We start from the raw sequence: 25,693 nt of genomic DNA, 5'->3' as shown, positions 1-25,693 counted from the left end.
GCCTGGTACTTATTCTGTCTCTTTTGCCAAACTGCTTCATTATGGAGCCATAAACACACCAACACTGGTTGTCAAGCAGTGGTGGGGGGACAAACACACACACACACACACACACACACACACACACATGATGGGCTTCTTTCAGTTTCCATCTTTTAAAATCCACTCACGAGTCTTTGGTCGGCCCAAGGCTGTAGTAGAAATAAACTTGCCTAAGGTGCCATACAGTGGGACCAAACCCAGAACCATTTGGTTGGGAAGCAAGCTTCATACCACACAACCACGCTTATATTATGTAATATATAATTGTCAAAAAAAGCCAATCCAAATTGAGGGTGGATGGTCTCGCTAAAAAAAGTTACTGATTTTTGATGTTTGCGTTTTTGTTATCTTTGTTGTTGTTTTTGTTAACCCCAGTTCAGCCCTGACTCCCAGGACTATGTTTAAAGGGGTTCCAGCAGACCTTTGATCAAAGACGTGCCAACTGTGACCATCCTGTCTTTTATTCAAATTAGTAATGTTTCCTTGTTGTTTAACCACAGGTTAGTCTTGCTTCAGGAGAATTATGGTCATAGACATTCCAGTTGTGACCATTCTGTCTTTTATTCAGACATAATGTATCTTGAACTACATTATTGGATGTGTCCTCTTGTTGTTTAGCCCTAGGTCAGTTCTGATCTAGCAGAGCTGTGATCAGAGACATACCAACATTGACCATCTTGCCTTGGTGTATCTAACGTTACATCCCAGTGTAGCCAACCAATTTCAAAACCATGAGGTGTGATTTAATGGAGATTTGGCTGCTATTTCTAGCTGGTTAACTTTCCATGTAGAGGCTTCTTCACTGACTCGTTAGTTCTTAACAACACTAATGAGTCATGTCAAACAACTTCTTGTGTGTCATTTTATTAAAGTTAGTAATAAGACCCTTGCTAATTAGTAATGTCATTAGAGTTGTTAATTAATCAAGAATGTCATGAATTTAGTGGTTGTTTGGAGAGTCACTTAATTGGTTGTTGGAGTCATGATGAGAGTGTGTGCTGGTCGAAGGGAAAAGGTGGTAGTTTTGTGAGTCACAATATGGTTCACTAACACTTACATTGTCAAGGTTGATGAGTCACAAGAGTCAAGTCTGGTGATTTTAGTGGTTAAGGGGGAGTCAGGTGTGAGAATTGACTCATAGCCTACTGAATTTTCAAATAGGGGGTGCTGAGAGAGAGGTGGGTAATTTGAGATGCTGATGTTGTGAGAATGGGGTACGGAGAGATGGGAATGCTGTGAAGGTGGGGTGCTGTGAGATATGGTGGTATGAGGTGGGGGGTACTGTGAGACGAGGGTACTGTGAGATGGGGGTACTGCCAAAATATTGCTGCCTTACGTTTGTTTTTCTTTTTCTTAGGAGAAAACTTGAGCGTGAATTGAGAAGCCTGAGATGGAGACGTTTAGCAGTAAGTTAGTCTCTCTCTCTCTATATATATGTCACGGTTAACTGAGCACTCAAACACACACACACACACGCATATATATATTGTCATACATTCATACACACCCTCACATAAAGTTGTATATGTGCACTTGCACACACTACAGCCACTCATATATTTGTGTGTGTGTGTGTGTGTGTATTCACTTGTGTGCGTGCACGTGCACACACATATATGCACTCACATATGAATATATTCACTCTTGCACATGCACGCACACACACACATATTGTCATTCACTTATACACATCCTCAATATTATATATATAAGTATGCACTTGCATGTACACACCCACACACACACACACACGTACACATATAGAAAGAATGGTCGAGAAAGCCACAGCAGTTGAGTTGTGAAAATATTAAATAATTATAAAGAGTAAATTCATCCCTTAAAACATTTGAAAATCTGATATTTTGGGTTAAAATGCCCTTTGCTGGTGTAGGAGTGCATGGCTAAGTTTATGGCAGTTTCGAGTCATACATATATCTGTGTTCTCACATACACACACTCACACATAAACATACACATGTATACATATATATTTTGTGTGTGTGTTTATATATGTGTCTATATATATATACATACATATATATATGTGTGTGTGTCTATATATATATATATATATATATATATGTATGTATGTATGTATGGAGACTCACTTGCATGTGAGAAAAATATATACAATGCTTCCAGTCATTCATATTCATTTTTACCTTGACACATGCCTACATGCATTCACACATACACACACCTGTACATGCATGCATACACATTCCTATTTAGGTAGTCATATGTGTGTATATATATATATACACACACACACACACATACACATACATAAACGTACATATACATACATACACATACATACATACAAACATACAGGCATTTATATATATATATGCATGTATGTTTGTATGTGCATGTGTAAGCTGTGTTGCACACACCTGTACACCCGTATCTCTGCACTTGTTTCTTATCCTTTTTCTCTCCGTTCCCCCCCCCCCTCACAACCTGCCTTCGTGTTGTAGAAGTCAATGTGGTGGTTGTTCAGTCTGCTAAAAACAGCAGCCAAATCTCCCTTATCTCACATTCTACCATATTAAAAAAAAAACAAGGGGTGCAGGTGCATTGAATTGTGTAGTCCTTGATGCACTGTGACAGGAAGAAAATGGTAACAGCAATAATAAGTCAAGTGAGGAGGGCCTAGAAATAGCAGCCAAAGCTCCCTCAAATTACACCTGACCGTCTTAGGATAAGAATGAAAGTATTGGCCCCATGGCAGGCTGTTTGTTGCTGGATCAGCATTTACCTTGGGCTAAAAAAACAACACACAAGATACGTTGTTTAGCCCCAGGTCAATCCTGGATCCAGTAGACCTATGATCAAAGATATTCCGGCTGTGACCATCCTGTCTTTCATTCTGGCATAGTGTATCTAGGACTACATCATCTAATGTCCTTCCTCGTTGCTGTTGTTGTTTAGCCCTAGGTCATTCTTGATCAGGCAGTCCACACTCAGCAGATCAAAGACGACCGGGCTATTTGTTTTTATTGAGACATGGTGTATCTTGGACTACATCATTTAATGTGTCCTCATTGTTTAACCCCAGGCTAGTCCTGACCAAGCACACAGACTTATCTGAAGGTGGGTGCAATCAATCTGTTGTATGTCCTTCCTTTTGTGTGGAGAGATTTGGCTTCTGTTTTTAGCATGTTAAATAACCATTTGAAAGATTCTGTCATTTGGCAGGGGACACTTCTCCAGCATGCAAAGCTAAATAAAGGGGTTACTTAAAGGGACAGCGGAACAATTTAACTGATTCATTGCAATCAAAGGCCTTTCCAACCATGACTTGCACTACATTTTCTTACATGTCCTTTATTTTTAAGATTTGTGATTTGGCTGATGTTTCTAGCACATTGAACAACCAGTTAGAGGTTACATTGCTTTGGTTGTGTGTTTGTGTGTGGTGATGGGAAGGGGTATATACTATGGATACAGTGATGGTGATGATGATGAGGGAAGTGGTGGGTATGATGATATGCCACTCCAGCTATGACCATCCAGCCTTTTACCTACATGCAGGCTATCCACGACCATATTAACTAATGTATCCTTAGTTTTAAGACAGTAGGACATGATTTGAGGGAGATTTGGCTGCTGTTTCTTCCATGTCTGACTACCAGGTAGAGGTCTCTCTCTAATTAGCTCATATCTAAGACATTAAGGTGTGATTTGAGGGACATTTCGCTGCTATTTCTACAAGTCTCACAATGGCCTTCTTTTCTGTTATCAGCTCAAAATAAACGTTGTTGTTCTCATTGTTCACTTCCTCCCCACCCCCACCCATTTCACTGTTGATCAGACGTTCAAACTGTAACCATCACCTATTGTGCTTTTAAGTCATCCAGTTCTATAGTGAAGAGATGAGCAATTATTTACATTATTTACATTCGACGGATCTTTGTCCTCATTTTGTTTGTTGTTGCAACATGAAATGAAGTGTTTTGCTCAAGAACACATTGCCCAGTGCAGGAATTGAAACCACAATCTCACGATCATGAGTCCAACACCCTATCCACTAAACTATGCACCTCCACACACACACACACACACACACACACATCATTTCTAATGTGCTTTGTGTTGATGCTGGCAATGGGTTGGATGGTTTTACATGAACAGACAATCCAGACAGCTGCACTAGGTTTTAATATTGGTGTTGGCATGGTTCCTATCGCTGGAGGCCCTTCTTAATGCCCACCACTTCTCAGGGTGCCCTGGGTGCTTTTTTTAAGTGGCTCCAGCACAAGCAATACATACACATAAATCTCTTGTGTGCGTTTGTATTCCTTCCCCTCACCATCGGTGTTGGTTCATTTATGTCTATGTAACTTAGCAGTTTGGCAAAAGCGATCAAAAGAATAAGGAGCAAGCTTCCAGATAAGTGTTAGGACTTATTTGTTCACCCAAAGCCCCTTGAGGTGGCTGCCCCAGCATGGCCACAGTTCAATGACTGAAACAAGTAGAGGACAAAAACAAAAGTCAAAGAGACAACAAAAGACAGGGTGGTCATGTCTGGAGTCTGTGTTTGCTCCATCAGCACTGACCCTGGGTTGAATAACCATTGCCTTCATCCTCACCCTCCTCCCATATTTGAAAAAGGATTAAATAATGTAGAAGGGAGGTTGTCCCTTTTCCTGTCAGCTTGGCCCCTGTTTTCATTAAGGGACTATATATCTAATATATAAGGGATTATCCCCTTATCTTTTCATTAAAGGGCTACATATAACTAATGTATGCAGCGGTTGTCCCTTTTCCTGTCACCCCAGCCCCTATCTTTCATTGAGAGTTTATATGTAACTATCATATATAGGGATTGTCCCCTTTTCTTTCAACTTGGCCCCTATCTGTCATATGAGGAGATTGTTTCCTTTTCTGACCCCTATTTTTTCATTAAGGCATGGCACCAATGGTTTTTTTTTTGCACATTTTTTTCTTTTTTTTTCCTATTTTTTCTTGATTTTTTAATAACATTCGATTTTTTTTTTTTTTGCACTGATTTATTTTTCTTGTTTTCTTTGTTTTTGTTTTTGATTTCTGACTTAAAATAATCTGAATTACTGGTGGAGAGAGGGAGGGAGGGCCATGTGGAGAGTCAGGATTGCTATCAAGGACTGACTATGATTTAGAGATAGAGTAAAAACCCCCACGAAATTTTGAAATTTACCTGGGGTTGGGGAAGGACCAAATGCTCCACCCCACCCCAGCCCCCAACCCATTGCTAAAAACCTTCATATCTTTTAATAGCTTTGGTCATTGGTCTGTGGCCATGCTGGGGCAATGCCTTGCAGTTGTTTTAGTCAAACAAACTGACCCCAGAACTTACTGTTTTTGTTTTTGCGTTTTGGCTTTTGTTTTTTTTTAAACAAAGTCTGGTTCTTATTCTGTTGTTCTCTTGCCAAACCCCAGAGTCACAGGAATGTAAACAAACCAACACTGGTTGTCATGTTCAGGTGGTGGGGGTAGCAAACACACACACACACACACACGCTTACAGGCATACATATATGCAGATACACACACAGTTTCCATCTACCAAATTCACTCAGACAGCATCACGTGCACGAAACAAAACCCCACTTTTCTGCCGATACGATGATCCTCGTTTACAAACATCAAATAATGTCAAAACAAGGATACGTACACACACACACACACGTATATATATGCACACACATCCATATTTTCAGACATATATCTATATATATATATATGTGACAGGCTTCCACTCAGTTTCCATCTATGAAATTCACCCACAAGGCATTGGTCAGCTTGGGGATATAGTAGAAGACACTGGCCCAAGGTGGTGTGCAGTGGGCCTGAACTCAAATCTCCGTGGCTGCAAGGCAAAGCTGTTCACTACACAACTGTATGTCTACTTGTATATTAAGGAATCTGGAGGAAGGGGCAGCTATTTAGGAACCAGTGAGATTGGTGTGGGGTTGTTGTGTCATTGGACGATCACCTTTGGCAGGAAGGGGATTGCAGAGGGTCAGTGTTTGCGGGGAAGAAGGACTGGTCGCTGCAGTGGAAAAATGAGCACCTTGATGGGGGTTAGATATGAGGAAGATGATGAGAGGTGAACAAGTTTGGGGAGATAAGGGTTGCTAAGTGGAAGGGGTGAAGTGCATTTAGCAGGATTAGGAATTCACATTGTAAATAGCCCAAAAAATGTATCACAAAACCCTGTCTCTAGTGTTCTAATGTGTGTGTGTGTTTTCATATCTATAGATAAACCTCTGTATCATCTCACCTATTTTCACCCCCACCCACTGTCCCCTCGAGAGCATGTCCCATCATTTCCCCTCACAATTGTTCTCTTTAACTTGCTCCAAATACCATAACGTTACCTGTCAATCTTTTTCAAATACGATCGACAGTCAAACATTTATTCCTTACAAACTGTGAGTTTCTTGAAAATCTTTTTTAAAACACATGTACTTACTACCATATATATATAGAGAGAATACACACTAATACATACATACACACATACACACAAATAAGCATACATACAAATGCCTGTCAGTTTATTTATTTGACGTCTCTTTATCACCCTTTCTCCCTTCAATTTTACGCATACTTTCCAAGACAATTTCTCTGTACAAGTAACTTTCACCCTTTCTTTGTTTGCAGAGGAGGGGCCAAGTGGGGTCAAGCAGAGAATACATAAATTATCTTGGCAGGGACATGTGTTGAGATTCTCGGCTTATCAATTCCTGCATCTCGGTTGGAAAGTGCCATGGTACATGTGCATACACAGACACACACATACAGATAGATAGACTTATATCTTTATACGTATACATACTTATATACATTTCATACAATACTATACAACCACAGGCTTGGCTGTGTGGTAAGAAGTTTGCTTCTCCACCACATGGTTTTGGATAAGTGTCTTTTGCAATAGCCTCAGGCCAAATAATGCTTTGTGAGTGGATTTAGTTGGCAGAAATTGAAAGAAAACTGTTGTGTGTGTATGTTTGTGTCTCACCACTGCTTGACAACCGGTGTTGATATGTTTACATCCCTATAACTTAGTGGTTTGGCAAAGAAGACCAATCAAATAAGTACTGGGTTTAAAAAAATAAGTCATGGGGTCAATTCATTCAACTAGAATTCATTAAATCAGTGCCCCAGCATGGCCGCAGTCTAATGAATGAGACAAGGCAAAGGAAAACAATACAAACTGTATAGATAGAGAGGCATTTAATTTATTGGTGATGGGCTATTTTGGATGGGTGATTGTGGTACAAAGATGGTAAATGTGATGGATGTGGATGCAGATTTGTAATCATCTTGTTGTTGTTGTTTCAGCCTTTGACCATGTGATGGAATTGATGTCACATGCCGAAATGTTCATCTGATACCCTCTCTCATTTTCTGTTTTTTTTGTTTTATTGTTGTAGACAATGCAATCAATCAACAATTTGTCCTTTCAATTATCTGACCATCTTTTGAAGGCAGGAAGCTGGCAGAATCATTAGCACATCAGGCAAAACGCTTTACGATCAGGGTTCAAATTCCGCCGAGGCTGAGTTTGCCTTTCATCCTTTCAGGCTCAATAAAATAGGTACCAGTTACGCACTGGGGCGATGTAGTTGACTTACCCCCTCCTCCAGAATTGCTCTCCTTTTAAATCTGTATTTGATCCTCTGATGGGAAACTCATTTACATCACATGCCTACACATTCCTCCCATGCCCTCCCTCACTTATTCTCTCTTTTTCCCTTTTCTATCGCATGTGTCTACATATTCGTTTTCTACTCCACTTTCTCATTCATTCCCTGCTTCTCATTCTCTGTTTCTCCTCTGATTGTTGAGACAAAACAACCCAGCGACAACTTGTCCTTTCAATTATTATTGACCGTGCCATCGTCGAATACCCATTTATGTCACACACCCCTCCACATTCGTTCCCGTGCCCCCTCTCACGCGTTTCTCTTCTTTCGTTTCCGGTTTCTCTCTCGTTGCAGACAACGCAACCAAGCGACAACGCAGAGCTGTTTGTCAAGGTTTGCAAATTGATGGTTGAAACATGTCTCCCCAGTGGCGAACCTGACCTCTTCAACTCCTCCTCCCACTACTACAACAACTACAACAACAACAACAACAACAACATTACCAACTTCAACAACAACCTCAACAACAACAACAACAGCAGCAGCAGCAGCAGCAACAACAACAGCAGCCTTGCCATCGTGTCCAACCTGAATTTGTCAAGCTCCATGTCTAACCTGAGCGTGGGAAGTTTACACTCACCGACGGAGAAGGACTCAACGCTTGACGCTTATGTTTTTTCTGGCTCATGCTCTCTCAACAATGGCAGCCGTATGCGTCATGTGTCAGCGAACAATGTCTCCAGTAAGGTGACTCGGTCGGGTAGTTTGAAACGAATGGATAGTGTTGGGAAGAGGCACGCTTCATTCCAACATGATTGAATGGGAGAAGAAAAAAAAACTGCAATGAGAAGAAGGGAAAAAAAACAAAAAGAAAAAGGGGGTTTTTTTCTGTTGGGAGGGGGGGGGGGTGGAAAAAAAAAGAAAAAGAAAAGAAAGTTTGAAAGTAAAACAAAAAAAACAAAAACTATGTGAAATAGAAAAAAAAAAGAAAATGAAATATTTTCAACAGAATTAGAAAAAAAAATTTTAATTTTACAAAAATAAACAATAAAAATGAGAACAAGAAAAATTATACGAAATTTATGAAAGGGAAAGGATTTTGAGTTGAGAAGAAGAAGAAAAAAAACGCAAACTTATGTATATATGTATATACATGCATATGCATACACGTGTGTGTATGTATATATATATATATACATATATATATATACACATACACATATATGTATGTATATACTTACACACATATATATGTATATAGATCTTTCTGTGTGTATGTGTGTGTAAATATGAGTGTGTGGGCATGTGTGTCTGTGGATACCTATGGATTTGCATTATATATATATATATATATATATATATATATATATATATATATACGTATGTATGTATATATATACATATGTATACATATATATATATATGCATGTATAAAAAGATATATATATACATGTGTATGTGTGTGTATGTATATATATGTGTGTGTGTTTGTGAATGTGTGTATATACATATATGCATGTATACCTGTGTCTGTGTATATAAATATTTTTACACATGTATACATTTACATATATATATGTATACACACACACACACATACATATATATATACATATATTTGCACACAAATATATACTTAGGTCTATATATCATCTATATCTATAATATATATGGGTGTGTGTATATTCATAAGATTACATATGTACATGTGTTTTATATATATATATATATATATATATATATATATATATATATATATATGTATATATATATATGCATATATATGTGTGTGTGTGTGTATATAAATGTATATATAAATAAGGAGAACAATAATTATGTTAACCCTGGAAATTATCTTGATAATGCTTGTAATATTTATAATGTTATTACTGCAAATGATGGTTTTGATGATGATGATGATGATGATTGTGTTAGTGGTGATGGTCATGGTGTTTGGTTGAATAGGTTATGGACAAGCTGTGGGGCAGGCCGGCCACTTTAAAAAGGAAAAAAGAAAGAAATCTCTTGTTTTGCGGCACATTGTATGTAGTTGTGCCTCGACACATGCCCCTCCTGTGCGGCTCCTGTGGTGGAGTCTGTTGGGTCAGGTCTGCCCCCCACCTCTCTTCCGCAAGACATCCGTGTATTTTCTCTCTCTGCCACCTTCCCTCCCAAGCTCTATACCTCGTTGTTGTTGACGTTGTTGTTGTTGTTGTTATTATCATTATTATTATCATTATTATTATTATTATTATTATTATTATTGTTTTTATTGGTATTGTTATCATCCCTTGATATCAGTATTGCTGACGACGACGATGATGATGGTTAAAAAAGACAAAAGTGTAATACTATAAAATAAAGGTGGGTGGGGAGTGAGAGAGAGAGAGAGAGAGAGGAAGGAAAAATGAACGTATAAATTAGATTTCAAATTAAAATAAGATTAAGGTTATTATTTTTATTATTATTATTATTATTATAGATGTTATGTTACCATTACATTCACACCCGTCCCCATTCTGCCAGGACAGTCACTACTCCCCCCACAACTCTCGCAGAATTATAAAGTCAAGAGAAAAGAGGAAAAATTTTACTATAGTATAAAATAGTATTTTGGTTATGATGATTATTATTATTATATATATATTCATATATATATTCATATATGTATTCATATATATATATATGTGTGTGTGTGTGTGCTTTATTTGTGGGTTAACAAAGCAACTGATGGTTTCACGTGCAGAGATCTTCAACAATTGTGAAGATCTTAGAATATGAAACTATTGGTTGCCTATTTATCCACCAATGCGGTGTTGAGTACTCATTCTCACTGCTTGATATTAGTGTGTGTGTGTATATTATATATAAACACGCACACAAATAAATGTAGAAACACGATAGAGTGCTCAACAGACAGCTGCGACATTAAATATTGTTGTTAAGAGTTTCTAAGTGAGATCTGCTTTACCTTTTGTTTGTCTGTACAGTTGTTAAGCTTTTAACTCCTGCAGAAGCATGTGGCAAAAGACTGATAGAAATGTGTGTGTGTATATTTATTTTTATGTGTATATGTGTGCATACATCTGTTGTTTCTGTTATGTGCTGCATCAATGGATGCGTGTATGAAGAATGAACAGCCTACCTTTGTCTTTGTTTGGAATCTGTAAACATTCTGAAGCCGAAGACCCAAAGCTTCCATCCTGATTCTGGAGAGATGTCAATCCCAGTTTCAATCCATCTTTAAATGCTGTTGGCTGTTATTGTTGTACGCTTGGATGTTTTTAGTTTTTATAATATTTTATTGCAAACAAGGCTTAAGGGATTCAAAGAAGGAAAAGAAGGGACCTACAAATTGTAAAGGTGTCAACTGACAGAAAACTTACAGGAGTGAATATCGTAGAACAGAGGGAAATGAGACGACGGTTGTGAATGGGAGGGAGCAGAAGGAAAGGTCTTCCGACTCACAGGAAGTTCAGCAGAGAAACAAAGTCCCTGGAAAAAGTGATGAGTGACATGAAGGTGTTGACAGAGGGGGCTGGACCAGACAGCTCATCAAAAAAGGACCTTGGAAGTACTTGTTATAGAAAAGGCACAATGAAAACACATTTCAAAGATGAACCAAAGACTTATTAGAAAGGGAATTCATCGTGTTAACAACTTAATTCTAGATTAGTGATCAAAAGAATGGTAGGGAGTTCCAGAAAGCAGTAGTTTGAAGAAAGAAAGAAGCTTTTAGAATCAAAGAACTTATGACTAACAGGAAGCTCAACAGAGAAACGATGTACCTGGGAAGAGGACCATGGCTGACATGTTTAAAGGTGTTGACAGAGGGCAATGGACGAGAAAGTTCTTCAGAACAATAACCATGGAAGTATTTATAGCAAAGACATAACGCAGATACATTTTGACGATGAACCAAAGAATTAGAAGAAAGACGACCTCACAAACATAATTTGATTCTGAATTCATCTCGGAGCCCTTTTATTTGCTCCTTTCCTCTTTTACAGTGTGCATGTGTATCACTATAAGCATGAAAGTGTGTACCTGGATCTGTTAGCTAGGTAGGTGTGCTTATCAAATCCTTTCCTTCTCCTCTCGCCTATTCCTATGTCACTCACAATCCTACCATCTCATAACTTTAGCATCCTTCATTCTGTGATATCAACTATGTGACACTTAATTTACATACGGAGATATATTAGGGCATGCATGTTTCTCCACATGCTGATAATAGTGAGGGGGGAGATATTACATAATGTAGTTGACTTACTATATTACGCAATAATTATAAACCACTTGCTGAAACACTTGTAAAATACCAGTTATATTTTCGGTGTTAATCATTACTATAATGTGGCTGTAATTCCACACGGTAGCTTATATGGAGATTTGTTGGTAATCAGCAAAACATGTTGAGTGTAGAAATGGAATGTGGAACTATCTAGACATTTTGGTTAATATGTTGCACCTAATGACACGTATATATATATACGTGTGTGTGTGTGTGTGATACATATATACATGTGTGTGTGTATGTATAAAGTGCAAAAAAAAATGGCATCTGTTGCAATTTCCTCTGTTCGTTGAGAGGATGTGTATATATATAAACGTAAAATATATGCATATGTCTGACACAACTGAAAAACCTTGTTACATACAACAGCAGCAACAACAACAACAACATTGTGTTGTCTTTACAATGTTTCCCCTGCTACCCTGCCAGCTATGGACAGTGGGGTGTGTATGTAACCACAGGTATGTATATATGCATATTTCTCTGTGTGTGTGTGTGTGTATGTATCTATGTGTATATAAGTAAACCTCTGTGTGTATGTGTGCATAAAAACAAAGATTGAAATCTGGTCAGTTTTTTCTAATTCCAAATTAGTGACACGTTTCATTACAGAATAGGAAATGCGTTATGAATATTACAATATTAATAATTATGATAATAATAATAATAATAATAATAATAGTAAGACAGCAAGATGGCAGAACCATTAGCATGCCAGGCAAAATGTTCACTGGCATTTCGTCCACCATTACATTCTGAGTTCAAATTCCACGAAGGTCAACTTGGCTTTTCATATTTTCAGGGTCGACAAAATAAGTACCAGTTGAAAATTGGGGTCAATGTGATCGACTTAGCCCCCTCCCTCCCTCCCTCCCTCCCTCCCTCGATATTGCTGGCCTTGTGCCAAAATTCGAAACCAGTATTAATAATAATAATAATAATAATAGTAGCCCCTACTATATATTTATATATGTGTGTTTGTATATATGTGTTTATGTATATACCTATATGTTTGTGTGTATGTATGTTTCTATATACATGTGTGTGTGTGAGAGAGGGTATATGTATATATATATATATATATATATATATATATATATATATATATATATATACATGCTACACACACATCCTCGCAAACACACTGATCGTCAGATGTATGCCACAGTTGACAAGAAGCGAGGAGAAGTGGTGGTGTTGATGCCTTTCCCACAGACAGAACAGTCCATTTTGTTGGTTTTTCCTTTTGTTTGTATATTTCAACATCTTTACATGTGTCTATATACCATATATATATATATATGTATGTATGTATAAACATATATATATATATGTATATAAACGTGTGTCTGTGTGTGTGTGTGTGTGTATATATATATATATATATATATATATATATATATATATATATATATAAATTTGTCTGTGCGTGTGTATATATATGTATATGTGTGTGTGTGTGTGTATATATATGTATGTATGTATGTATATTATACACACTGGTAGCACACACACAAACACACACACCGAATAGTGTTATCCTATTTTGCTGTTGTTGTTCTTTTTGGATTCTCAATACTGCTGTTGATCATTATTATTATTGTTATTCATTATTACTATTATTGATATTTATTATCATTATTATTATCATTGTTGTTGTCATTATTATTATTATTATTAGTTTCTATTTTTGTTATGGTTTTACTACTATTACTACTACTACTACTGCTGCTGCTGCACCCCCACCCCCGCCGCCCCTGAAACTGCAGAAACCCTCCCTCCCTCCCTCTCACCCATGCCTCCTCCTCCTCCTCCTCCCTTTCATTGCTTTTCCTTCCTCTTCATATATTACCATTTGTCTCTTCTTTCTTTCTCCTATCCACCCCCTGCCTGCTCTCATCTCCCTATCTCTTGACCCTCATCCCCCCCCACACACACACACTCTACCGTCCTACCTCTGCCACCCTGCCTCCGTTCTGTCCCCCCCCCTCCTTTTTGTCTTTCTCCCCTGTTGTCTACATTTTTTCCCTCCTGCTTACAATGAAATTTGTTTCAGAATTGTTTCAAGCTGATCTAGAATTTCCATAGAACCAGATCCATTAGTTTTACGATGATGACCCAACTATCTCACCAGGTGGGAGCTGTCATCATTATTATTATTATTACTGATTATTGTTGTTGTTGTTATTATCACAAAAATAAATCGCAGTTGAGCATTGGAGCCAATCTAATTGACTCTCTGCCATTTCAGGCTTTGGTGCCGCCAATAGAAAGGAATTCTTATTGAAAGTGGTCAGCTTAATGGCACTTCTCTTGGTTCTTTACATTCTAAGTTCAAATTCTGCCGAGGTCCACTTTGCCTTTCATCATTTCAGGGTCAATGAAACAAGTACCAGTTACATACTGGGGCCTATGTGACCAACAGCTCCCTCCTCACTCGACTCCCCCCCCCCCCAAAAAAATTTCAAGCCTTTTGCCTATCGTAGAAAGTATTACTATTATGGTGGTGACAAGCTTGCAAAATCGTTAGTACTCTGGTTGAAAGGATTAGCGCCATTTTGTCCGTCTCTGTGTTCTGAGTTCAAATTCCGCTGAAGTCAACTTTGCTTTTCATCCTTTCAGGGTCGATAAACTAAGTGCCAGTCAAGTACTGGGGTCGATGTAATTGACTAGCTCCCTCCCCCAAATTTCAGTAGAGAGGATTATTATTATTATTATTATTATTAAGGTGACGAGCTGGCAGAATCGTTAGCAATGCCAAACAAAATGCTTTGCGGCATTTCGTCCATCTTTATGTTTCGTTGTTGTTGTTATTCTAAATGACGATTTTATTAGGGCAGTGGTTGGCAGGTTCTGTCGTGAGGTGGGGGGAAATGCCTTGCACCAAATACTTCAGGGTCTGAGTTGAAATCCCATCAGGTCAAGTTTGCCAGTCTTTAATCCAGGGGTCATGATATATATATATATATATATAGATATATATATAGTGCTTAGAGGTCGGTTGAATGTCTTGCCTCTCCCCCACATTTCCCCTCCCCTCCAATTTCTGGCCTTGGGCCTATGTTAGACAATATTACTGTTATTGTTATTTTTCAAATTATTATTGCCCTATTTTCATATACACATGCATATAATATTTATATATATATATATATATACATACGTGTGGATGTGTGTGTGTGTGTGTAGTGGATCTCCTTGTGGCTAATGCTACGCATTTTGATTCATTCAAATGTGAGTGCGGATTTCCACAGAAATAATCTGTAATTATTTAATTACTTTGATAAATCGAAATAATTTAGAGTTACTATATATATATATATATATATATATATATATATATATATACACACACATACATATATGTTATGTATACTCATATATATTTATACGTATGTACATTTATGTGTAATTACATGTGTGTCTGTATATGTGCATATATGTATATATATATGTATGTATATTCAGCTGTTTCATACATCACTTGTACATACAAACACATACATACATGTGTGTGTGTGTGTGTATATATATATATATGTATATGTGTGTGTGTGTGTGTATATATGTATATATAATTGGATTTTAGAAATATATTAAAATATGCGTGTGTGGAATGTGTATATGTGTGAGTGCAGTGTTGTTAATGTTAATAATTAATGTTGATTAACGATTATTGTTAACGCTGATAATATGTTTGTTACAAGATGATCTTGATAATAATGTTAATGATGTTAATAATGATGATGATAATGATAATAATGGTGATGATGATGATAAATAATGATTTCTGATAATGTTAATTAATAATTATGATGATGAAGATTATGATAATGATGATGATGATAAATTTTTCAGTTATATTAAATGGGAAAAAATAAATAAATATACTTTAAAAAAAAAGAAAATTTTTAAAAAAAATATGTACATGAAATAAAAAAAAATTTACAGAAACTAAAATTATAATAATAATAATGATAATAATAATGATGATGATGATGATAATAATAATTTTAAAAAATTGTATATCTCTATTTTTCTCTGGTATTGAATGGATGTTATCGACATATATACACAAGCAAAACACTAATATATACATACATGACATATATATATATACACAAGAAGAAGAAGAAGAAGAAGAAGAAGAAGGAGATTAAAAGACTCGAGACATTTTAATAAAAAATATTTGGTCAAAGAAATTCAATTTGAAAAAGTGAAAAATTGTTAGAAAAAAATGATAAATAAAATTTTAAAATAAACACGTTTTTTTAATTTTTTTAATCTTTTATGTTTTGTTTTGGTCATTGGACTGCAGCCATGCTGGAGTGCTTCCTTGAAGGGCTTTTATTGAAATTGACTCTGATCCTTTTTTTTCTTTTTCTTTTTAGGCTTGTACTTATTATATCAGTCCCTTTTGCCAAACTGCTAAGTTACGAGGGACATAGACACACCAACACCAGTTATCAAGCGATCGTGGGAGATGCAGATATATATGTGTGTGTGTAGTGAGCTTCTTTCAGTTTCCATCTATTGAATCTACTCACAAGGCCCGAGACAATAGGGGAAAACACCTGCCTGAGGGGCCACGGAGTGGGATTGAACCCAGAACCCTGCAGTTTGTAAGCAAACTTCTTACCACACAGTCACGCCTTGTTTATTTCTGTATCTTTTATGTTTTTACCTGTTTTGGTAATTGGGCCATACTGGGGCACAACCATGAAGTGTCATTTTAGTGGAGAGAAAATGAGATAATCAATGCTCTACGTATATGGTAATGCTTTTCTGTGTGAATATATATTTGAATCTGATGAAGCTATAGAGTGATACACAAGCACTCAGCTATGTGTGCAGAGTTTCTGATAGCAGAAACAGGTGTGAGCAGATGACATTGATTACATTATTTTTTGGTTCTTTTGTCATTTATCATTTATCAATTTCTAATGCAGGTACATGACTCTGCTGTCTCCTGTCCCAGGGTCTCACGAGCCCACACCCTCAGGGTTGGCACTCTCAATGTCGGCACACTGAAAGGTAGGTCTGGTGAGATTGTTGAGATGCTTGAACGGAGATAGAAAAAATCCATGTAGCTAAGAATATATATATATATATATACACACACAAATAAAATAATAACAGGTGAAGTGACGCATGTCCATTGGTTGTTATTTATTTTATTTCTTCGTGACACACACCACTGAAATCCCGACCCATCAGATATTCTGGAGTATACCAAATAGCATACGTAACCAATACAAACACTTTCGGATTACTCTGTAGGCTGTCAAAATACTCATAAGAGCTAAATTCTTTGTATGAATAACCTGACTGTTTCACTGGATGTACTTCGGTACACATCATACTTATTTGACTAAAGACTAAAGGTAGTGTTCACAAGTCATTTCAGCTCATCCTGGAGCCTATCCTTCAGGTGTGTGAATCCTTTGAATCTTTAATATAGCATATCATCATCATCATCATCATCATCGTCGTTTAACGTCCGCTTTCCATGCTAGCATGGGTTGGACGATTTGACTGAGGACTAGTGAAACCAGATGGCTACACCAGGCTCCAATCTGATTTGGCAGAGTTTCTACAGCTGGATGCCCTTCCTAACGCCAACCACTAGTGGGTGCTTTTACGTGTCACCCACACGAAGACCAGTCAGGCGGTACTGGCAACGGCCACGCTCAAAATAGTGTATTTTATGTGCCAACTGCACAAGAGCCAGTCCAGGGGCACTGGCAACGATCTCGCTCGAAAGTCCTTACACATGCCGCAGGCACAAGTGCCAGAAAGGCGACACTGGATTTTTTAGAAAAGGTTATACAACACTAATGTGAAAGCAAAATATAAAGTGTTGTTCAGTTAGTGTTGAAAAATAGAATATATATATATATATATATATGTATGTATGTATGTATATACACACATACACATGCACAAATACATACAGAAGAATGTCTATTTTGTATATATGGATACATACACAAAAAACTCCAGCCCAAAATACACACAGCTTCATGTTAGAGATGACATTAACATAGCAGAGCAATGACAACTTCTGCAAAATGAATTTCTGGGTGTAATATGGAAATCTCAGTCTTAATCACCAGGATTAGGGTTTATGTGTGGATATATATATATATATGTATATATGTTTACACACCTATATGTATATGAACATATGCAAATATACATACATACACACACATATATTGATACATACAACATGTATGTATATATGTGTGTATATGCATATGTCAAAGACTTCTTCCAATTTCCCTGACCATCATCCCCAATACACCCGGTTCGTTTTCTAACTAATCTTCATGTTTTTTCTCATTTGGTTTAGAATATCTGGCAATCTTCCTATCCTTCATTTATTTGCTCCCATCTGGGCTACGAAAGGTCTTTGTATATTTTTGTTGGTCATATCGAATTTTTATTTCACGAAGAGTTTCTTTGTTTTTGTCTTTGGAATTAATTAGACTCCCCCAAAATTTGTAGAATGTATATTTGGTTCCTTACCAACTTGGATTATGAATTAAAGTTCGTCTATACTTACAGTTTTTCCTTTCCCTATACTTCATTTTATATATGTATATATATCAATATATGTACTCTCTGAGTGGTTGGCGTTAGGAAGGGCATCCAGCTGTAGAAACTCTGCCAAATCAGACTGGAGCCTGGTGTTGCCATCCGGTTTCACCAGTCCTCAGTCAAATCGTCCAACCCATGCTAGCATGGAAAGCGGACGTTAAACGATGATGATGATGATGATGACACATATATATATATATATATATATATATATATATATATGTACATTGATATACATATATATATATTGATAAATGCAGGAGTGGCTGTGTGGTAACTTGCTTACGAACCACATGGTTCCAGGTTCAATCCTACTGCATGGCACCCTGGACAAGTGTCTTCTACTATAGCCTCAGGCTAACCAAATCCTTGTGAGTGGATTTAGTAGACGGAAACTGAAAGAAGCCCGTTGTATATATACATACATACATGTGTGTTTGTGTCTGTGTTTGTCCTCCCCACTATCGCTTGACAACCGATGCTCGTGTGTTTACGCCCCTGTAACTTAGCGGTTCGGCAAAAGAGACCTATAGAATAAGTACTAGGTTTACAAAGACTATGTCCTGGGGTCGATTCGTTCAACTAAAAGGTGTCTGAATTTCAAAGAGGTCGTATTGTGGGTCAATCTGAAGGTGGACATAGTCAGCGTAAAATCGCAGAAAACCTTGGGAACCCACGGAAGAGAATATTCGTCATCTGTGCCTAATAGGGTCCTTGCATTGAAAAATAAAAAGGGGGCATGTCTACTAAATATTAACATTCAAAGAGCATGTTCACATTATAACAACTAACAAATAATTTGAATGTATAATTTCAGATTTACATAAATTTTAATGATTATAAGGGTGTCTATTTACTTCTTTCATGTCTGTGTATTTGTATGTATGTATATATATATATACATATATATAGAGAGAGAAAGATATATATAATAGAGAGACAGAGAGAAAAAGATATATATATATATATGTGTGTGTGTGTGTATGTATGTATGTATGTATGTATATATATATAATAGAGAAAGAGAGGGAAAAAAAAAAGAGATATACATCTATTTATATTAATTCTTACTCATTTGCTCCCATATCCGTTATAGTCATTGTAATGATGGCAAACATGATAACGATGATGATTATAATGATGTTAGTTTGTAGATAACCCACAGTGATAACGATGTGACTTTAAGGACAAACAATTTACTCAGTAATTCTATTTTTATCGCAAATCTTTGCTTCTCTGTTGGTTGTCGCCGCAAAGAGGATCTGGGAAATCTGTGAAAAGCCCGAAAAGAATCTTTGTCCGGAAGTCTCGGCACGGATGTGGTTTGTTTTCTGTCCGCAACTTGAAAGAAAATTCCTAAACACTTCTCAGCTTTTAACATTAGATAAAGGAAAATAAGAATCTCTTAATTACAAGATCATTAAACATAGGTGGCAGTGGTGGTGGTGGTGGTAGTGTAGGGGACATTACGGGTGATTATGGTGATAATGAAAGGTGGTGGTGGTGGTGGTGGTGGTAGTGGTGCGGTGTAGCATAGCTTATGTCGGGAATGGATTGGCAGAGAAGAACTTCAAGACAACCCAGAGTCTCATCCTGTCATCTTGATGGTAGATGGGTGGGTCATGGAGGGAACTGGATTTCTGATAAGTCTAAAAAAGACATCCTAAAAAAAGACCTGGGGTAAAAATAAACGAACAGAAAAAACGCAAAAACGGTGAATGAAAAATTAACTGGTATCAATAAGTGACAATAAATCCTGTTGAGTGATGTCAAAGATATGAAGGAAGGTTGGGTGATTGAGGAAAACCTTGCTTCATTCACTGCCACCGGGATGTTTGTGTGTGTAAATCTGTGTGTATATATAGAGAGGCCCGAAGTTGTTCAGTAAGCATTTAAACGAAGAGAATCTCAGAGAAAGGAATAACAAATATCATCAAATCTTTACAAAATCTTTGAAGCTTTAGAGGCAGATACAACGTGAAGAAACTCAAATTGTAATATATATTTATATACACACTATTTCATTTATATATATATACATAGGCTTGTGTAGATATAAACCCTTATATACATCAAGCAGAGACAAATCTCTAAGATCACAAATCGAGACAAGAGTGAAACAGACTTAAATTTGAAAAAACGGTAAGACATATAAATATATATATATTACTTTTAATTTTTATCTTTTCCTTGTTTCAGTCATTTGAGTATGCTGATTCTGGAACACTAGTTTCAAGAACTTTTAGTCGAATGAATCAACATCAGTACTTCCCTTTCTTTTGTTCTTTTTAAGTCTGGGGATGTAAACACACCAACACTGGTTGTCAAGCGGTAGTGGGGTTAGACACAAACAAAGAGACACACACATAGTTATACATATATATATGCATATAAACATACACACACACACGTATATATATATGTGTGTGTGTATATATATATATATATATATATATACACACGTATATATATATATATATATATATATATATATATATATATATATATATATACACACACACACACACATGTATATATATATATATATATATATATATACACACACACACACACATGTATATATATATATATATATATATATATACACACACACACAACAGGCTTCATTTGATTTCTGTCTACTGAATCCACTCACAAGGCTTTGATTGGCCAGAGGCCATAGGAGAAGACACCTGCCCAAAATGCCATGCAGTGGGACTGAACCTAGAACCATGTGGTTGGGAAGCAAACTTCTAACTACTCACCCATACCTGCAGTGAAGTATACATACACATATCTGTGTGTGTATATATCTTGTTATATATATATATATGTTTATATATTTGTGTGTATGTGTTTAGACAATCTGCCTCGAATTCCATGTGACCCAGGCCAGCATGAAAGAGATATGAATTTTGATGGAGTAAACCTCTCTGCTCGCAGTGAGGTTGTCTGTTCACCCTTCTCATGATGCTCCGGTCTAAAGCTGAAACCATTAAGAGACATCACAGTTGCCAGTCTCTGGCCATCTAGTCACTGCTGGCATGTATGCATACAATTATATATGTGCAGGCTGCAGCAACAGAGCCATTTAGCTGTTATTTCTAGCAGTGTAGGTAGGTGTTCTAACACCCTCAGTCATAGTTAATAACGTTTATTGTTTTCCTTTTAGGTGAAACTCTGCTAACGAGCTGCTTTGCTTAATTATATATATATATATATATAGATATATGTGTGTGTGTGTGTGTGTGTGTGTATGGATCAAAACAGTTTGATTCAAATTTGTTGGTATTCTTGAATTTCGAGTGTGATGCTAGACATGAGCCATTTTGAATTTGGAATGGCTGACGACTAGCATCATGCTTGAAGCTCAAGAATATCAACAAATTTGAATCAAACTGTTTTGATCCCTACATGTAACTCCCAATAAATTGGTTGGGTGCCCTTCTTTCATTTGTCCCCTCACTCGTATGTGTGTGTGTATATATATATATATATATATATATAATTACACCCACACACACACACCACATATCTGCCCCTCTGCTCTACAGAGTCTCCTGGTCTGCCTTTCACACACACACACCACACAAATTATATGTACATGTGTGTAAGTTGTATTGACATGTATATACATATCCACATACACACATGCATGTGTTGTATATATACATACATATATTTTGCTGTTTTACATCTGCGTTTGTATGAGTGTCAGAGACGGAGATGTATCAGTGTAGCCACATTTGTTTCAAAGTTTTTACTGACCAAGATGTTCTTTTATATATTTCAGATGGCTACGGCAACAAGAAGTATAACTGCTCTACTGCTGATCGTCAGCCTCTTCTGTTTTGTTGCTGGCTGGAAAAGAACATGCACTTGTCCCTCCACAGTGGTCCAGCCTGCCAACAAACAGAACCCAGTTTCCAGTGATGTCCCCATTGTGAGGAATGTTCTAGACCAGCTGTCATTGTGTCCATGGAAGATGGAAATGGATTTTGACCAACATAGAATGCCAGCCAGTTTGATCTATGCCAAATTGCAAACATCAGCCTACTGCAACAACATGGAACGACAATGCATGGCTGTTACAGAAACAGTCAATGTCACTGTACGATGCTCAGACAGCAGATGCGTGACATGCACCGAAGACATCCCCATCGCATTTGTATGTGCCATGCGGCATGTAGTTGTAATTAACTAAGGAAGTTTCTACCAGAGGGTCATGGTTATCTACTGCCAATGTTGTCATTTCCATTTATGGTAGTTCTACCCAAGACAGCAGACATGTTTCTCTTCCAAGAATGCAAGCCACGATAAGAACTATTTATCAATTAATTTATTAATTACTATTTTCAAATGATATATATTTACAAAAAGGAAAAGGTTTTTAGTGATTTGTAATGAACTCCTATAAAGACTTCAAATAACTTTGAAAGATTTATTCTAAACAGTTGTCACTAGGTATTTGTTTGCTTTCTCTCAGCTAAGAATGGAGAGTTTAATTAAATATTTATTGCATACATTAGTTAGTATGCAGCTCATTAATTCCACTATTTATATCTTTCATTTACACACAAAACACCACACATACATGCATGCACACACACACACCTATGAAACCACTGAAACATGTACATATATTTATTTTTACACAGAAATGCAGAGTTTTTAATTTATTTTATACCCCATATACCTATACATACAATATAATATGCGTGCACACACGTTTATTTCCTCAAGATGCACATATTATCTATTTATTTATTTCAACACACACAAACACACATTTATTTATTTATTTTCATATATATATATATATATGTGTGTGTGTATATATATATATATATATATATATATATATATATATATATATATACACATACACACACACACATGCACATACATACACACATAAGGATGTGAACACACAATTATTTATTTTCAACCTCCCCACCATATATTTATATATATACACACACACACACACACATAAGGATGTGAACACACAATTATTTATTTTCAACCTCCCCACCATATATTTATATATATACACACACACACACACACATAAGGATGTGAACACACAATTATTTATTTTCAACCTCCCCACCATATATTTATATATATATAAGCCTGTCCTTTTCAAACTACAATGTCTGAAGAAGTGATTGAACTTTAAATTTATAACATAAATTGCCGAACTTTGTATGTAATGTGAAATAAATGGCGTTTGATTACTGAAACATTGATTTGACTTCTGTTTTACTCAATAAAGAATTCTTGTTATTCATTGTGTGGATTGTAACATTTGATATACAGACATACACACACATGCATCATCATCATTTAACATTTGTTTTCCATGCTGTTATGGGTTGAATGGTTTGACTAGAGCTGGCTCGCTGAAGAACTGCCCAGGCTCCCTGTCTGTTTTGGCATGGTTTCTATGGCTGGATGCCCTTCCTAGTGCCAACCACTTTACAGAGTGTATTGCGTGCTTCTCTGGCATTAGTGCATTTATGTAGCACCAGCACCTACAAGCCCACAAGAGATGCAGGAGACAAGCTTGTATGCAAGGACAGCCATACTTTTACTAAGTCTGATGTGTCTTTTCAAGCACAGCAAACTGCTAGGAGTCTCAGCTCTCTGTCGTCCCTTCTGTGGGGCCCAATGTCTGCAGATCCTTTCTCACCACTTCATCCCACATCTTCCTGGGTCTACCTCTTTTGTCGGCCCAAGGCTATAGTAGAAGACACTTGGCCAAAGTACCATGGAGTGGGATTGCACCCAGGATCTCATTGTTGAGAAGCAAGGTTCTTATCTCACCAACACCTAGCAAAAAAAGAAAAGAAAAAAAATGGTCGTCCTACAAACATACATATTAGCAGAATGCAAATTTTCATAGCTTTGCACACGATGTGTGTCAGTATGTATAAGCAGACGCCAGCCAATAGAAGTTCGCTTCCCAAGCACATGATTCCAAGTTCAGTCCCACAGCGTGGCACCTTGGGTAAGTTTTGATCTACTATAGCCTCGGAACGACCAAAGTCTTCTCAGTGGATTTGATAAAAAGAAACTGAAAGAAACCCATCGTGTTTGTGTCTTTGCGCTTGTATTTGTTCACCACAGCTACTTGGCAATCGGTATTGGTTTGTTTACGTTGACAGAACGTAGCAGTTCGGCAAAAGACTCTGATAGAATAAGTACCAAACTTAGGAAACAAAAATAAGTACTGGGGTCCGATTTTTTCCACTGAAGCCCGTCGTATATATATACATACACACATATATATATATGTGTGTGTGTGTGTGTTTGTGTATCTGTTTGTCCCCCACCATCGCTTGACAACCGATGCTGGTGTGTTTACGTCCCCGTAACTTAGCGGATCGGCAAAGAGACTGATAAAATAAGTACTAGGCTTACAAAGAATAAGTCCTGAGGTCCATTTGTTCGGTGTACCTCAGGCGGTGCTTCAGCATGGCCGCAGTTAAATGACCGAACCAAATAAAAGAAAGAATAAAATAATTATTCTGAAAGTTATGAGGAAACTAATTCGATGGGGCACAATTGTGTAGGTTTGGTTCGACGTTATGTCAGAGCAGCGACGGTGACAGCAACAGCGCGTCGGATAAAATGAGTTAAAAATTTTATTACGTTCCGTCGCGTTGTGAGTTCAAATCCCGTCAGAGTCGATATTACTTTCTTGGGTTTTCCGGGTCGGAAAAATATAGTTAAAGCAAAGATAAAGTAAAGTACTATCGATGGTTGACCTAAGATTGGTCTTTCTGCTTACGCCACTCCTGTGTAACGATAAAATAAACGACAAATTTTTATTTCCCGTACAGACATCCGTAATGGCCAAGCTACCCCCCCCCCCGCATTCCTCCAGCAAGAATTTTTTAAAAAATTAATAAATCTGTACAATTTTTGACTTCGCTTTCGGTCCTCCGTAAACAGCTCGGCCTTAACCTCAAACTTGTGGCCTTGTGCTGTGTTAAACTCGTATTTCATGCTCCACCTGGGACAAAAACAAAATCTTTAAGCACAAAAAAATATAGTTTTATATCACTTACGGTGATCCGTAAGTTGGTCGGTTTTTAGCGTCTCA

At 37.0% G+C, this 25,693-nt stretch overlaps 1 protein-coding gene across 13 annotated transcripts in view; it reads left to right on the top strand.

Moving 5' to 3' along the window:
• The window catches only part of LOC106878902 (neurofibromin), a 125,658-nt gene extending 104,958 nt beyond the window's left edge, over positions 1-20,700 (top strand). For 4 of the 13 annotated variants that reach the window (XM_089346078.1, XM_089346074.1, XM_089346081.1 and 1 more), the window contains 2 exons: positions 1,400-1,448; positions 8,037-16,241. In XM_089346078.1, coding sequence (XP_089202204.1) covers positions 1,400-1,411 — 12 coding nt within the window. In that variant the 3' untranslated portion in view covers positions 1,412-1,448; positions 8,037-16,241. Of the gene's footprint in view, positions 1-1,399; positions 1,449-3,103; positions 3,134-8,036; positions 16,242-16,370; positions 17,015-20,625 lie in introns of those variants that run through there. The other 9 variants (XM_089346071.1, XM_089346070.1, XM_089346073.1 and 6 more) reach the window with 5 other exon arrangements.
• The last annotated feature ends 4,993 nt before the right edge of the window (positions 20,701-25,693 follow it).

Source organism: Octopus bimaculoides, chromosome 30, assembly GCF_046866305.1.
Source record: "Octopus bimaculoides isolate indiv1 chromosome 30, ASM4686630v1, whole genome shotgun sequence".
Taxonomy (NCBI): domain Eukaryota; kingdom Metazoa; phylum Mollusca; class Cephalopoda; order Octopoda; family Octopodidae; genus Octopus; species Octopus bimaculoides.
Note: the sequence above shows the minus strand (reverse complement) of the source record. Positions and strands in the feature narration are given on the sequence as shown.